At 46.4% G+C, this 11407-nt stretch overlaps 6 protein-coding genes and 1 non-coding gene across 7 annotated transcripts; 4 read left to right on the top strand and 3 right to left on the bottom strand.

The window, feature by feature from the left end:
- The first annotated feature begins 147 nt into the window (after positions 1–147).
- On the top strand, positions 148–1219 carry LY89DRAFT_631807 (uncharacterized protein). Its single transcript, XM_018211285.1, has one exon. The coding sequence runs from the start codon at positions 574–576 to the stop codon at positions 1189–1191; it is 618 nt and encodes a 205-aa protein (XP_018061583.1). The 5' UTR covers positions 148–573; the 3' UTR covers positions 1192–1219.
- Positions 1220–1410: 191 nt separating this feature from the next.
- LY89DRAFT_691995 (cell wall biogenesis protein-like protein Ecm15) lies at positions 1411–2402 on the top strand. The gene is made up of 4 exons (XM_018216447.1): positions 1411–1607; positions 1659–1764; positions 2011–2113; positions 2174–2402. The coding sequence occupies exons 1-4, from the start codon at positions 1536–1538 to the stop codon at positions 2247–2249; spliced, it is 357 nt and encodes a 118-aa protein (XP_018061582.1). The 5' UTR covers positions 1411–1535; the 3' UTR covers positions 2250–2402.
- Positions 1951–2797, bottom strand: LY89DRAFT_691994 (uncharacterized protein). Its single transcript, XM_018216446.1, has 2 exons — positions 2476–2797; positions 1951–2398 (listed from the first exon to the last, which is right to left on the bottom strand). Exons 1-2 carry the CDS (start codon positions 2745–2747, stop codon positions 2317–2319), a joined length of 354 nt encoding a protein of 117 aa, XP_018061581.1. The 5' UTR covers positions 2748–2797; the 3' UTR covers positions 1951–2316.
- A 465-nt stretch (positions 2798–3262) lies between these two features.
- LY89DRAFT_631798 (DUF1900-domain-containing protein) lies at positions 3263–5928 on the bottom strand. The gene is made up of 8 exons (XM_018211284.1): positions 5586–5928; positions 5448–5536; positions 5257–5399; positions 5066–5212; positions 4597–5021; positions 4511–4547; positions 4352–4466; positions 3263–4306 (listed from the first exon to the last, which is right to left on the bottom strand). The coding sequence occupies exons 1-8, from the start codon at positions 5617–5619 to the stop codon at positions 3467–3469; spliced, it is 1830 nt and encodes a 609-aa protein (XP_018061580.1). The 5' UTR covers positions 5620–5928; the 3' UTR covers positions 3263–3466.
- Positions 5929–6052: 124 nt separating this feature from the next.
- Positions 6053–6188, top strand: LY89DRAFT_t86. Its single transcript has one exon. It is a non-coding gene; the product is annotated as a tRNA-Gly (tRNA).
- A 267-nt stretch (positions 6189–6455) lies between these two features.
- LY89DRAFT_371846 (putative vanillate O-demethylase oxidoreductase) lies at positions 6456–8509 on the top strand. Its single transcript, XM_018207062.1, has 2 exons — positions 6456–6471; positions 6636–8509. The coding sequence occupies exon 2, from the start codon at positions 6826–6828 to the stop codon at positions 8497–8499; it is 1674 nt and encodes a 557-aa protein (XP_018061579.1). The 5' UTR covers positions 6456–6471; positions 6636–6825; the 3' UTR covers positions 8500–8509.
- A 492-nt stretch (positions 8510–9001) lies between these two features.
- On the bottom strand, positions 9002–9823 carry LY89DRAFT_767136 (uncharacterized protein; the record flags this gene model as incomplete). The annotated part of the gene is made up of 1 exon (XM_018221747.1): positions 9002–9823. The coding sequence occupies exon 1, from the start codon at positions 9623–9625 to the stop codon at positions 9002–9004; it is 624 nt and encodes a 207-aa protein (XP_018061578.1). The 5' UTR covers positions 9626–9823.
- Positions 9824–11407: the final 1584 nt, after the last annotated feature.

The following is an 11407-nucleotide window of genomic DNA, read 5'->3' as shown; positions in this document are numbered from 1 at the left end:
ACATTGAGGCTCAGGTGTCGGATGAGGGATCACTGGTGGATGGAGGATTTACATTTGCGGGTCGAGGCGAACGGACGCTAAAGTGTCTCATACCTCAGCCCATATTTATGGTCTTACTGGAATCTCGAACCTCTTCCGGCTTTGACACTCCTTTCTATCTTCCCTCTGGTCCCAATCAGCCTTTCACACAAGCTTCTTTTTTTTTTTTTAAAATCTGTGAAGTCTGAAAGGTCATATATCTCAGCACACATTATACTTACACTGTGCCACCCAACAGCATGCCTTTCCCTACGTTTTGGTTGTAGTTGCACATGTTTCTTTTTGGAATGATCATCCACTTTCCTGCATCGTGACCTTTATTCGGGCGCCGTCATTCCGCACTCGTCTGTCTGCTTTGAGTATCCCGAGTCATTTACCAGCATGCATTCGGCAGATAATAACCCCGTCATCATGCGACATCTCCTGTATTTTGAAGAAGTATATCTTCACAATCCGCAGACTACCTAGCGATTTATCCACGTTGTCGTTGGCCTGCTGATTAAGATCATCGCTCTGAACAAAGCTACTGTCCTGATGTCTCCACTTCCGTCTGGACCCTTCACACTGCACGGCGGCTGCGACTGCACAGCCGTTCGCTACACAATCTCCGTTCCAGCAGGAACAACCACTCCGTCAGAGGAAAATCGTCTTCTCAAGATTTTCTTCGATCATTGCAACAAATGTCGACGAGTAAGCGGTGCTCTCGTTCAAGCCTGGCTGAGTTGTCCTCAAGAATGGCTTGAGTGGTCCGTTGGCTCCACGGGACCTCTACCGTCTGAAGAGAAAGTCCGGACTTGGGTCACGACATCGACTAAAGATGTGTTGAAAAGTGTTCCTGGCGCTTCACCCGTGGCAAACTATGCTTCCAGTCCTGGAGTTACAAGAACCTTCTGTGGACGATGCGGTACGAATTTGGCGTACTTTTATGCGGGGAAGGGAGAACCGGAGGCAACACCTATGATTGATATTGTGCTAGGAAGTTTGGATACCGAGAGCTTGGAGATGGAGGGAATGCGACCTGATCGACATTTGTATTGGGAAAGTGGAATCAATTGGGTCAAAGAGCTTGTGACAGGAGGAGATAAGTCGTTGGCATTGGGCGAAGAGAAGCTTCCAAGGCATCCCAGTGGTAGTAGATTGGAGACTTGCTGAAGCGCAAGACAGAGAGGTAAAATTGGGCCGAAGTGGAAAGGAAGTGGAAGAGCTGGAGAATAACGTTGATGGTGTCTCTCTTCTCTAGATTGTAGCTTAGGGTAGATATGTTCAATAGATGGAAAAAAGATGGTTTCATTGTCTGAGAAAATGACCAACACGTGATACCTAAATTGTCGTCATTCCATTCTTCAAATCGTTTCCCTACATCCAGCTTCAGCATTCTCACATTCTCAAACCTGGCTTCGTAAATTCAATATCTCACTCAAGGACGTTCAAGACCCCTCTTCCAGAAAACGATTTCCAATCTCACCAGAAAAATTACCCCGCTACCCCACTTCATCATGTCAGAAAAGATCGAGTACACAAACCTTCCAACGCCACCAGCATGCGTTGCGGACTTCTGTCTCATACCGGTAATTCGAATATATCATAATTTGATTATCCACAAGACTAACATATCTTAGATTGGCACGCCCACCGCGTCCGTATCAAATGAAGTTGCGGCTGTCCAAAGATTGATGAAGGCGAGTGGCCTGAGCTATTCGATGCATAGTGCGGGAACAACGGTTGGTGAGTTGAATCTTTCCTGCTGGCTTTTATGTTATGCAAATTGTCCCTTCGTAATTCCTGCATTTCTTCATACCTAGGTAGAGCCCTCTTTGGAGAGAAAATGCGAGATGGGACTGTCACGTGAAAGTCATGAAAGCATGTTCCGTAGTTCCCAGGGAACCCTTCAAATGAAATTCGGTTTTTCTCATTGCTTTATCTACGTTCATGGAGTATAATATGTACTATAAAGTCTAACATCTCTCACAGAAGGCACATGGGACGAAGTAATGCGCCTCATCGGCCAAGCCCACACCCTCGTCCACCAAAACGGTGTACTCAGAGTCCAAACCGACATCCGAGCCGGAACACGGTTTGTCTCCCACTTATTCTCCTCTAAATGAACCGAATCCAATCTAAGTTTCCTGTCTAGTACCGACAAGAAACAGCACTTCTCCGAGAAGGTGACGAAAGTGAAGAGCATTCTTGCTGCTGATGGAAAGGCGTGAGATTTCTGGGTCCAGCGTGGCGGTTCGTTGTGATGGAGAAGGGGTTATGGGATATGGGAAACCGGCTCTAATGCCCTGCTCGTATAACGAGGGAGTTGGTGAAGTCTGAGAAGGCATCGCAGACGTGGCTTGACTTCTTGGGTTCGTTGCTAGAATTACAAAATTAGTAATGCCCATTGCAATCACTCATCCTCCGGAATCTGCTTGTATGAAATGGGTCCTTTACCTATGAAGACTAGTATCTGGATCTTCTGTCCCAACCTTCACCCTCGAATCTTCTTCATGTGAGTTGCCCTCCTGCTTAGGATAAACCGCCCTCTCTGGCTGTGCTATGCCATCGCCCTCGCCCTTGCTTTTCGACTTCGTATCCGGCGAAGGATTAACAGGATTCGACTTCACGACTCTAGTATTGATTGCTTCTCCTCTGACTTGGTTGTCGGTTCCAATCGGTCCGTTGTTGTTACGACCTATGCACCATGTAATGAGAACCCCACACATATTGCAGTAACTCGGAGAAAGTTCAGACTTAAGAATGGATAAAATCTCGGATAGTCTAGCACAGAGAGAATGAGACATGTTGTTGTGATATATCTCGTGTTGTGGAGAATGCACAGCCGCGCTAGTTGTGCTCCGCCTCCGCAATTCAACGCTCAATTTCCTTTTCGAGGTCAAGGCAGATTCCTCGAAATTATCGTCATAGTTATTCCACGAACAAACGGGTAGCAAGTAAAACCAGGGTCAGGATCTCATGCTCAAGTTAACCAAGAGACTTCTTTGTGGCAAATATTCAGGTCTTGGCATGAAGATAAATGAGACTTGTCTTGATCATGTTGTCTAAGTCTACACCAACCAGCGAGCGCTGCAAGGATATGAAAATACTGCGAAAGAGCTGGATTGGGATGGGCGACGCAGATACCAGACAACAGAAAATGATACAAGACCTTAGCACAGAGATCTAAGAAATAAGAAGATGCCAGAGGGAAAGCAGGTTCGCAACATCACGATCATCGAGTCTGTGTACAACTTGAGGCCGAACACGCAATCTCTAAATTCATTTTGTCACTTGACCAATAGAAAAGGAAACTCGGGACATGATAATGATGTCGAGCGTGCATATTCCATGCTCTTCATTTCGCTAATCCTGACTGCACGAAGACTCCAACACGATATTTTGCCTCCGTTGTGATGTCCCTTCTATGCTGACATCTCTGCCGCATCTATGACCGAGCAGCCTCCAATTCTAATTCCAATTGTCTGATTCTCTCGCTCTGATCCGGAGATCCACCTCCAACCTTCATCTTCAATGTATCAACCTCTTGCGCCAGTTGACCGATTTTCTCACTTTGGGCAGTGATCGTTCTTGTTTGGGCCTCAAGAATGGACTTGATCTGTTGCAAAGTCTCATCCACAGAACCGTTACTAGAACCAGCAGCTGCGATCGGACCCGAAGATTTGGGCATAGTTGATGTCGGGGATGCAGCAGGAGGCTGTCTCGGGGTAGCTTGTGCAACAGGAGACGGCTTTGGGGGTTCAGTCTTTGTTGGTGGTGGTGACATTGGCTTCGACTCAACTTTGGCCGCAGCCGGAATAGACCTCTGGACTGGTTTCGAAATCTCCTCGAAACTTGATGTTTCATCCTCGTCATCATCTGCTCCATCATCATCTTGGAACTTTGAAGCCATAGCGGCAATAGATCCCTTCTGCTCAGACATGGTTGGAGGTGGAGACCTATGTATTGGCGTAGGCGCTGGCTCCTCCTTCTTTGGAGCTGGCGCTTTAGATGGCGAAGGAGCTGGTGCGGGTGTAGGAGGTTTGTAGTCTGCTGCTACTTCAACAGGCGCATTGCCCTCGTAAACACTCTCCAAATCAATCTTGGCTGGAATACCATCCTTTCCTCCCAACCATTCCTCTGCTGACATTGCTGGCTTCAAGCCAATGGCGGGTGGATAGATGTCGGATTGGAAGACTTCTGCTCGTCTTGGGACTGTGAACGATATAGGTTCGATGTAGCTGTCGTTGACAGTTTTATATGCTCGCATAACTTCATTCTCGTGAACCTAGTCTTGTCAGGATCGTTCCAGTACTTTCTCGGTGCAACTCACATTTATGCCACGTCTCGGAACAAAAGCAATACCTCTTTGAGGATCTGCAGATTTGTATTCGGAAAGAAATTCGAACTTGTCGTTCTCGTACTCAAAGTATCGAATGTTTCCATCACTATCTAGTCAGCAATATTCTCTGAGCATGACTTCCCAACTCACCCTTTGCCAGCCAAGTACAGACATTGAGTACCATCATCTGTTTTATTGTCAGCCACAGCACTTCCACCTACTTCTAGATAACTTACCCCAAAACGGCATGCAAACACCAGAGATCGAATCCAAGACAGCAAAGCCTCCAATCGGTTCTGCGGGGCTACCAACATCCCATAAAGCCATCTGGCGATCACTCATTTTCGAGAAACCCGTTGTTGCAACCCGATTATGCTCGCCCATCCATACGACTCTGCTATTCTTCGCTCCAGTATGTCCTGGAACCTCGTGTGCAGGTCTCTCTTGTCGAACATCCCATATTCGAAGTTTCTTGTCTCGAGATGTCGTTACTAACATCGACCCATTTGCGCTCCATGATAAGCTCTGCACGATATCTCCATGTTTCAGAGTCAAATGCGATTTGCTCGTTCCTACATCCCATAGCTTGATTGTATAGTCGCCAGATGCCGAGGCAAGGATATTCTCTGCTGCGGGATTGAACAGAACTTGTCCGACTTTCCTGCCAGATGTTAAAATAGTCCATATTTCTGACGGCGCTCGTACCTCGAATGACCAGTCAACTTGCTGACCGGCGCAACATCTTGAGGCTCTTCTGCATCACTGTATAATGTGAAACCTTGCGGAACCTGCCATATGAAGACCTTTCCATCATCAGACCCAGAAGCTATGAGTCGGTCGTTGAACGGAGACCTGAAGCTGTCAGCAGAATTCCTACCCCGCCATGCACAACCCACCAATCTGTATCCAACACCGGCGCAGTATGTCCGCGGAAGAGAGGGATCTGCTCTGGAAGTCTGCCCTTCTCATTGACAGGTATAACAGCAAAGGCGCCTCCACCACTTGCTTCCCAATTGACAGCAAGGTATTCGGGATTTGCCTAGATCGATTCAGCTCCAGCGTCAAACGCTCATATGCAGGTTCACACCTTCACCAAGTTTGTGTCCCAAGCATTGCGACTGATGTGCAAGTTGTCATAGCAAGCTTCCTTTCTTGTGGGCTTTCCAAAGACATGTCCTATTGTCCTGTCAGCCTGCCCTCGTGCCCTTTTGTTTGCGAAGCTTACGATATTTCGACGCGCGCACGAAACGACCTGCCATTCGGACTCGAGATTGGGGCAAACAAAGGCGCGCAGGTTGATATCAATATTCGACAGCACGGAGCGAAAGGGGTTGGTGTTCTGGAGAAGCTGGTGAATTCGAGGTTCGAGGTTGTGATGATGGAAAGCTCCGTGATGCACGACGACAACGAACAAAATCGGCAGGCGCAACAATTACAACACAACAACAAAGCAAGGATATTTTATATTCTTGCTCAATATTTAGCTTTCCGATATAGGAGAAAGTTTGCCCCTATTTCTTGTGCTCTGCATATGCTCTGTTCTCGAATTGATTGCTGCGTTTCAAGTCCTTCCTTTCCACCCCAACGATGCTATTAATAGAACATCCGTTACACTCAGAGAAGAAGTTTTCCTACTTCTTTCATAAATTGCAATAAGCAATTTTCTGCCAGCTTCACCGCATTATGAGGAAAAGTCGCATGGTCTAATGGGTTAGTTTATGTCGCTGCCGTACTTTCACTTCAATATCTGACATAACAGTTATGATATCTCGTTCACATTCTGAGCAACAAACCGAGATGGTTCTGGGTTCGATCCCCAGTGCGACTATTGTTTTGTTTTTGGATAAATTTATAAGTCCTATTTCGTACATTGACACAGCTTTTGCCATCTGGGGGTATGAAGTCAAGGTATGCTCAGCAGCGTGCCATTGCTCTACCCTTCCCTGTAATTTTTTTCTAGTTCTGAGATTTGCAGCCTCATACGATTGATCATTGTATGCTATTGTGAACCTGTATAGAGCATGTTTTTTTTTTTTTTTTTTTGGCTTCTGTGTTCTGTGGCACTTGGCTGCTGACATCATCAAAGGGCATTGAAGATAAGTGGCATTTCGGTAAGTAAAGGGGCGAAGAACATCTCTACTGAAGTTTACTACTGTTGGTGAACACTTTATTATCTTTTTAATAATCTGCACGTTCGGGAGATGCAACTTGCCACCATCACTCACTCACCGGCTTGGTCCACATATTCCACTGACAATTGTGTCTGGCTATTCAGGAAGTAATGTTACTCCGTACGGAGTGCGGAGCAGGGCTTTCAAGTGAGATTCGGAAGCCGCCGAAAACCCCATTCTCCAGGCTCCAATGCCGTAGTGCTCTGCAATATCTACAACTTTGCTCTTATCAATCCTTCAACTCTCAATTACTGACAGCTTTTGACTTCCTCATTCAACAAAACAATCATCATCATGGGTTCGTGGTCCGAACCAAACATTCAGAATGCTCTCCCTCAATACATTGACACAATTGAACAGGTCCGCACCGGAAAGGCAAGACCCTTCCACGGCCTCTCTACCATGTCCGGAATCTTCAAAACTCCTCACTCACAGCCAGTAAAAGTCAACACCATCGGACTGCAGGGAGATGAGCGAGTCCACCCCCCGCATCAGAGTCCAGAGAAAGCCGTCATGCAATACGCCTCGCAGCATTACCCTTTCTGGCAAAAGGAGCTGCCTCAAAGTGCTCCGCTCTTCAAGAAAGGGGGTTTTGGCGAGAACATCGTCACGCAACACGAATATATGAGTGAGGAGAACGTTTGCGTTGGGGATATTTACCGTTTTGGTGAAGAGGTTGTGATCCAAGTCAGCGAACCGAGAGCGCCGTGCTTCAAATTGAATCACCGGTTCCAGGTTAAGGACATGAGTAAGCGAAGTCAGGATGCCAATAAGACTGGATGGTACTATCGCGTTCTCAAGGAGGGCTATATCAAGGCTGGAGATGAGATTGTCTTGTTAGAAAGACCACATCCGCAATGGACAATGATTCAAGTGCAGTGGTATCTGTACAGGGAAAGAAAGAACGCGGAAGTGATGAAGGAGCTTGCTTATATGAAAGAGCTGGGAGAGGAAACGAGAGACGTCTTCCTGGGCCGGTTACAGAAAGGAGTCTTCCGAGAAGATAACGACAGGTTGATCGGTGGAGAAGAGAACGTTCTGAAGTGGAACCCGTACCGAGTCATCAGTAAAAGAAGAGAGACGCCAAGGATATACTCATTTACTTTTGAAGCTGTCACTCCACACGAGCCAAGTACAAAAGTCCAACCTGGATCTCACGTCCGTGTGAAATTGGGAGAAGGCAGCAAGCTTGTGCGAGCATACTCGGTAGTGGGAGGTGACAGCAACCGCTTTGAGCTGGGAATCTCATTGGAGGAGGGATCTCGTGGAGGTTCAAAGTATCTTCACGAAAAAGTCAAAGTTGGAGATATTCTTCCATTCAGTGAGATGAAATCGGACTTTCCACTAGAGGAAGATGCAGACAACCACATTCTGATAGCTGGCGGTATTGGGATCACGGCATTTATTACCAGTGCCCAAGCGATGAAGACCCGTCAGCTAAAGTACAAGTTATACTACGCTGTCCGCTCTTCCGAAGACGTTGCTTTCTCAAGTCTCCTCGCAGACCTTGGAGACAATGTTCACATCATGGACAAATCCAAAGGTCAACGATTGAACGTCTCTGAGATTCTGGGTAAAGGAGATTTCCGCACGCATGTATACGTTTGTGGACCTGAGAGATTGCTAGATGCTGTGAAAGCAGCAGCTACTACTCTCGGATTTCCGCAGTCGAACATTCATTCGGAAGCGTTTACGGCGTCGACATCTGGAGATCCATTTACGGTCGATTTGGCTAAGTCCGAGAAGACTTTGGATATCAAGCAGGAAGAGACACTGTTGGATGTTTTGAGAGATGCTGGATTCGATGTGGGAAGTTCTTGTGAGGTTGGTAATTGTGGGACGTGTAGAGTTGGAGTGAAAAGTGGAAGGGTGGAGCATAGAGGGACTGGACTGCTGGATGACGAGAAAGAAGGTTCAATGCTGAGTTGTGTTTCGAGGGGTATTGGTAGGATAGTCTTGGATCTCTGAGAAAATGATATAATGATGTGTTAACTTTGGTGGAAGATCATGCAAAATATTATTTCCACTTGTTTTAGTTTTGACTGCGGAGGTTGCCACTCCTCTGCGTGAAGACGAAGTGTGAGAAGATGCTGATGTCTATGCTAGCTTGTTCCTGATAACGTGCTCGAAGACGAACACATTTCACATGTGCTCGAGTGTTCTGTAACCTTATGGTAGACTTCTCCAGATAAAGAGTTGGACTTCCTATGTTCTTGCCTCGAGATTTCACGTAGGAGTAAACAAGATGTGGAAGAAGTTTGGGTCGCACTGAAAGTCCATTGCTAAACATCGATTGTCATCATCCGCCATATCTGCAAATTGCGTCTAACTTTTCGTGAAACCATCGCAAAACTCTCCTCACTATCGAAAACTCTCTCCGAACGGAGCAGTCTATTTAGTCCTGGCCCTGTGGGTTCTAAGATGCTAGTCTACTTACTAAGCACTTAGGGAGCACCTTTATGTCCTAGATTCATTCCTCCATTCGGTCTCCCCGGGCGCTTATTGCCGGAGGCAACTTCATTGGATCAGGAAGGCCAGTGTAGAAAATGTTCCAGAACTGGGAGATGCCTTCGGAAGGCGAAACAGCTGTCTGCTTTGATAGTTCAAGCTTCTCGATCTGCCTGCTCACCATTTTATAAAGAAGCGGATCGGTGTGCTCTCCAGTTGGCGCGTTACTTTGCCTAAAGTATTCAATCACCTCCTTCTCGATGTCCTTGTGAACGAGATGTTCACTCTCCAACTGTTCGAATCCGAGCTTCAACTGAACTCTCATCAGAAGAACGTGTGCCTTCAACTTATCGGCGTACTCTCCGTAGCATAACTTCTCAGACCTCTCAATGAAATCCTTGTAGCAGTCCAAGGCATAAAGCCTAGCTTTCAAAGGTCCTTCATATCTGTTCGCAGGATCTTCTTGCTCTCCAGCCACCGCTGATGTGCCAATAACCGAGCAATCTCCGTCTGCAACACCGCCAGCTGGACTAATGGTGTCAGACATCTCAAGGTCGGCATTGGATTTGTTCAAGATCGGATCCGAGATGTTCAGCGAGAACTCGCTCACGACTTTTGGAAGACTTGCATCCGTGGAGTGAGACATCTTGGAAGTTGTGATACCGCGATATTACGAATGTGAGACGTTTGAGATGGTGTTCTGTTGTCCGAAGAAGTCAAGTCAGTGACACGCTGTAGACTGGAATCCGTGTAAGAGAAAAATGGTTACTGACCTTCGAAGTGGAAGAAGATGTCCAAACGTAGTTGTCGTGTACTCGAAGCGAATGATTTCAAGATTGACGAGGAGAAGGTTGTTGCTATATTGAAGTTGTCCAGAAAAGGGGCTCGCTTCGAGAGCGCTTTCAAATGTGATAGACTGGTCGCGTCGGCTGGAACAGAGGTAAATTTGACGAGACTAGGTGCCGAAGTGAAGTTGTCCGGAAAAGGAGCTCGTTTCGAGAGCGCTTTCCAACGTGATAGATTAGCCGCGGTGGCTGGAGTAGAGACGAACTTGACGAGACCAGGTGCCGAAGTGAAGTTGTCCGGAAAAGGAGCTCGCTTCGAGAGTGCTTGATAGATTGGTCGCGGTGGCTGGAGTAAAGATGAAGTTTGACAAGAGTAGGTGCCGAAGGGTGAAGGTGTCCGGAGAAAGGGCTCGCTTCGAGAGCGCTTTCCAATGTGATAGACTGGTCGCGGTGGCTGAAGCAGAGATTTGACGGGACCAGGTGCTGAAGGGTGAAGTTGTCCAGAAAAGGAGCTCGCTTCGAGAGCGCTCTCAAATAAGACAGACTGGTCGCAGTCTTACGACGCCGACGCCACGAGCCTGATTGAGTCGGCTCGCCTCGAGAACCAACCAGTGATGACGAAGAAGATCAAGCCCGCAAACAGAGACGAATTTGACGAGGCCAGGTGCCGAAGGGTGAAGTTGTAATCTGGTGCAGGCTTGGACTGATCTTTTCGCAGTTGTCTCCAGAGACAGTAAAGTTGTCGTTAGAAAGAGTGCAACAGCAAACAAGAGGTCTTTGATATCGCAGAAAGAAGTTGTGGAAGTTGGTCAAAGAGGATCTAGCAGTTGTAGGCTGGAGTTGCGCTAAGCGAGGGTCAACAGGTGAAAGGACAATTCGAGCCCAAATTGTCTCAATATCCGATAGACAATTTAGGTGGCTCGGCTGAAAGTCCAGTTCCTCACGCCATTGCTCGCATTTACGAATGTGAAGCTAATAAGGACTTAATGTCTCTACAAGTTATAAGCTAGACTACCCGATTTTCCGATACTAAGAAGTGAACGTTCTTTCTAGGTAAGCTTGTTCTCTATGTATACACTCTATATTTACAGCTTCCGAAAGTACGACACCAATGAGGAAGACTCACATAGTACTCCCGGTAGAACTTCTAGGAATAGCTAGGTAGCGAGACTGAATTCGCGAAGGACTGCTTGACAGTTCTGGGAGGACTTTGAAACTGCTATTACAAAACTTGTAGATCTTGTTTTTTGCGACGTGAAACGAAAACGTAAGACTTCTCCAAAGGCTCTTGGACAATTCTTTTGTGAAGATTTGTGAAGAGTTCTGGAGAAGTCTAAGCACACAGTTTTGAAAGAGCTGGAATGAAATTCGTGGCAAAACTCTGGAAAGTTGTTACTTACGAGGCGGGTCACAAATGATATGGCCAGTGTTCGCAATAGTATTTATTTCAAATAGTATTATTTACTATGATACGTTTTTTTGGGGGGAAATATCATGCTTCGAATAATACATTTAATAATATAGTTATACGTCTTATATTAAAGCGAGTGTTATTAAGTTTTATTAAAACTATACTAAATACTAAACTACTAATTTTTCTTTTATAAAATATGCTTTTTTTTGGGACTTTTTTAGGTTTGGAT

This window comes from Mollisia scopiformis (assembly GCF_001500285.1).
Source record: "Mollisia scopiformis unplaced genomic scaffold LY89scaffold_38, whole genome shotgun sequence".
Taxonomy (NCBI): Eukaryota; Fungi; Ascomycota; class Leotiomycetes; order Helotiales; family Mollisiaceae; genus Mollisia; species Mollisia scopiformis.
This window is presented reverse-complemented; position numbering and strand designations above follow the sequence as displayed.

What these genes read in the sequence shown, in the direction of transcription:
- LY89DRAFT_631807 (XM_018211285.1), top strand. Translation starts at nt 574, where the DNA reads ATGTCTCCACTTCCGTCTGGACCCTTCACACTGCACGGCGGCTGCGAC.
- LY89DRAFT_691995 (XM_018216447.1), top strand. Translation starts at nt 1,536, where the DNA reads ATGTCAGAAAAGATCGAGTACACAAACCTTCCAACGCCACCAGCATGC. An exon ending in TAGTGCGGGAACAACGGTTG is followed by an intron (nt 1,765 to 2,010) that starts GTGAGTTGAATC and finishes CATCTCTCACAG; the next exon opens with AAGGCACATGGGACGAAGTA. An exon ending in GACATCCGAGCCGGAACACG is followed by an intron (nt 2,114 to 2,173) that starts GTTTGTCTCCCA and finishes TTTCCTGTCTAG; the next exon opens with TACCGACAAGAAACAGCACT.
- LY89DRAFT_691994 (XM_018216446.1), bottom strand. Translation starts at nt 2,747, where the DNA reads ATGTGTGGGGTTCTCATTACATGGTGCATAGGTCGTAACAACAACGGA. An exon ending in CCAGATACTAGTCTTCATAG is followed by an intron (nt 2,399 to 2,475) that starts GTAAAGGACCCA and finishes TTGTAATTCTAG; the next exon opens with CAACGAACCCAAGAAGTCAA.
- LY89DRAFT_631798 (XM_018211284.1), bottom strand. Translation starts at nt 5,619, where the DNA reads ATGGCAGGTCGTTTCGTGCGCGCGTCGAAATATC. An exon ending in GGGACACAAACTTGGTGAAG is followed by an intron (nt 5,400 to 5,447) that starts GTGTGAACCTGC and finishes GAATCGATCTAG; the next exon opens with GCAAATCCCGAATACCTTGC. An exon ending in TTCCGAGACGTGGCATAAAT is followed by an intron (nt 4,307 to 4,351) that starts GTGAGTTGCACC and finishes TGACAAGACTAG; the next exon opens with GTTCACGAGAATGAAGTTAT.
- LY89DRAFT_371846 (XM_018207062.1), top strand. Translation starts at nt 6,826, where the DNA reads ATGGGTTCGTGGTCCGAACCAAACATTCAGAATGCTCTCCCTCAATAC.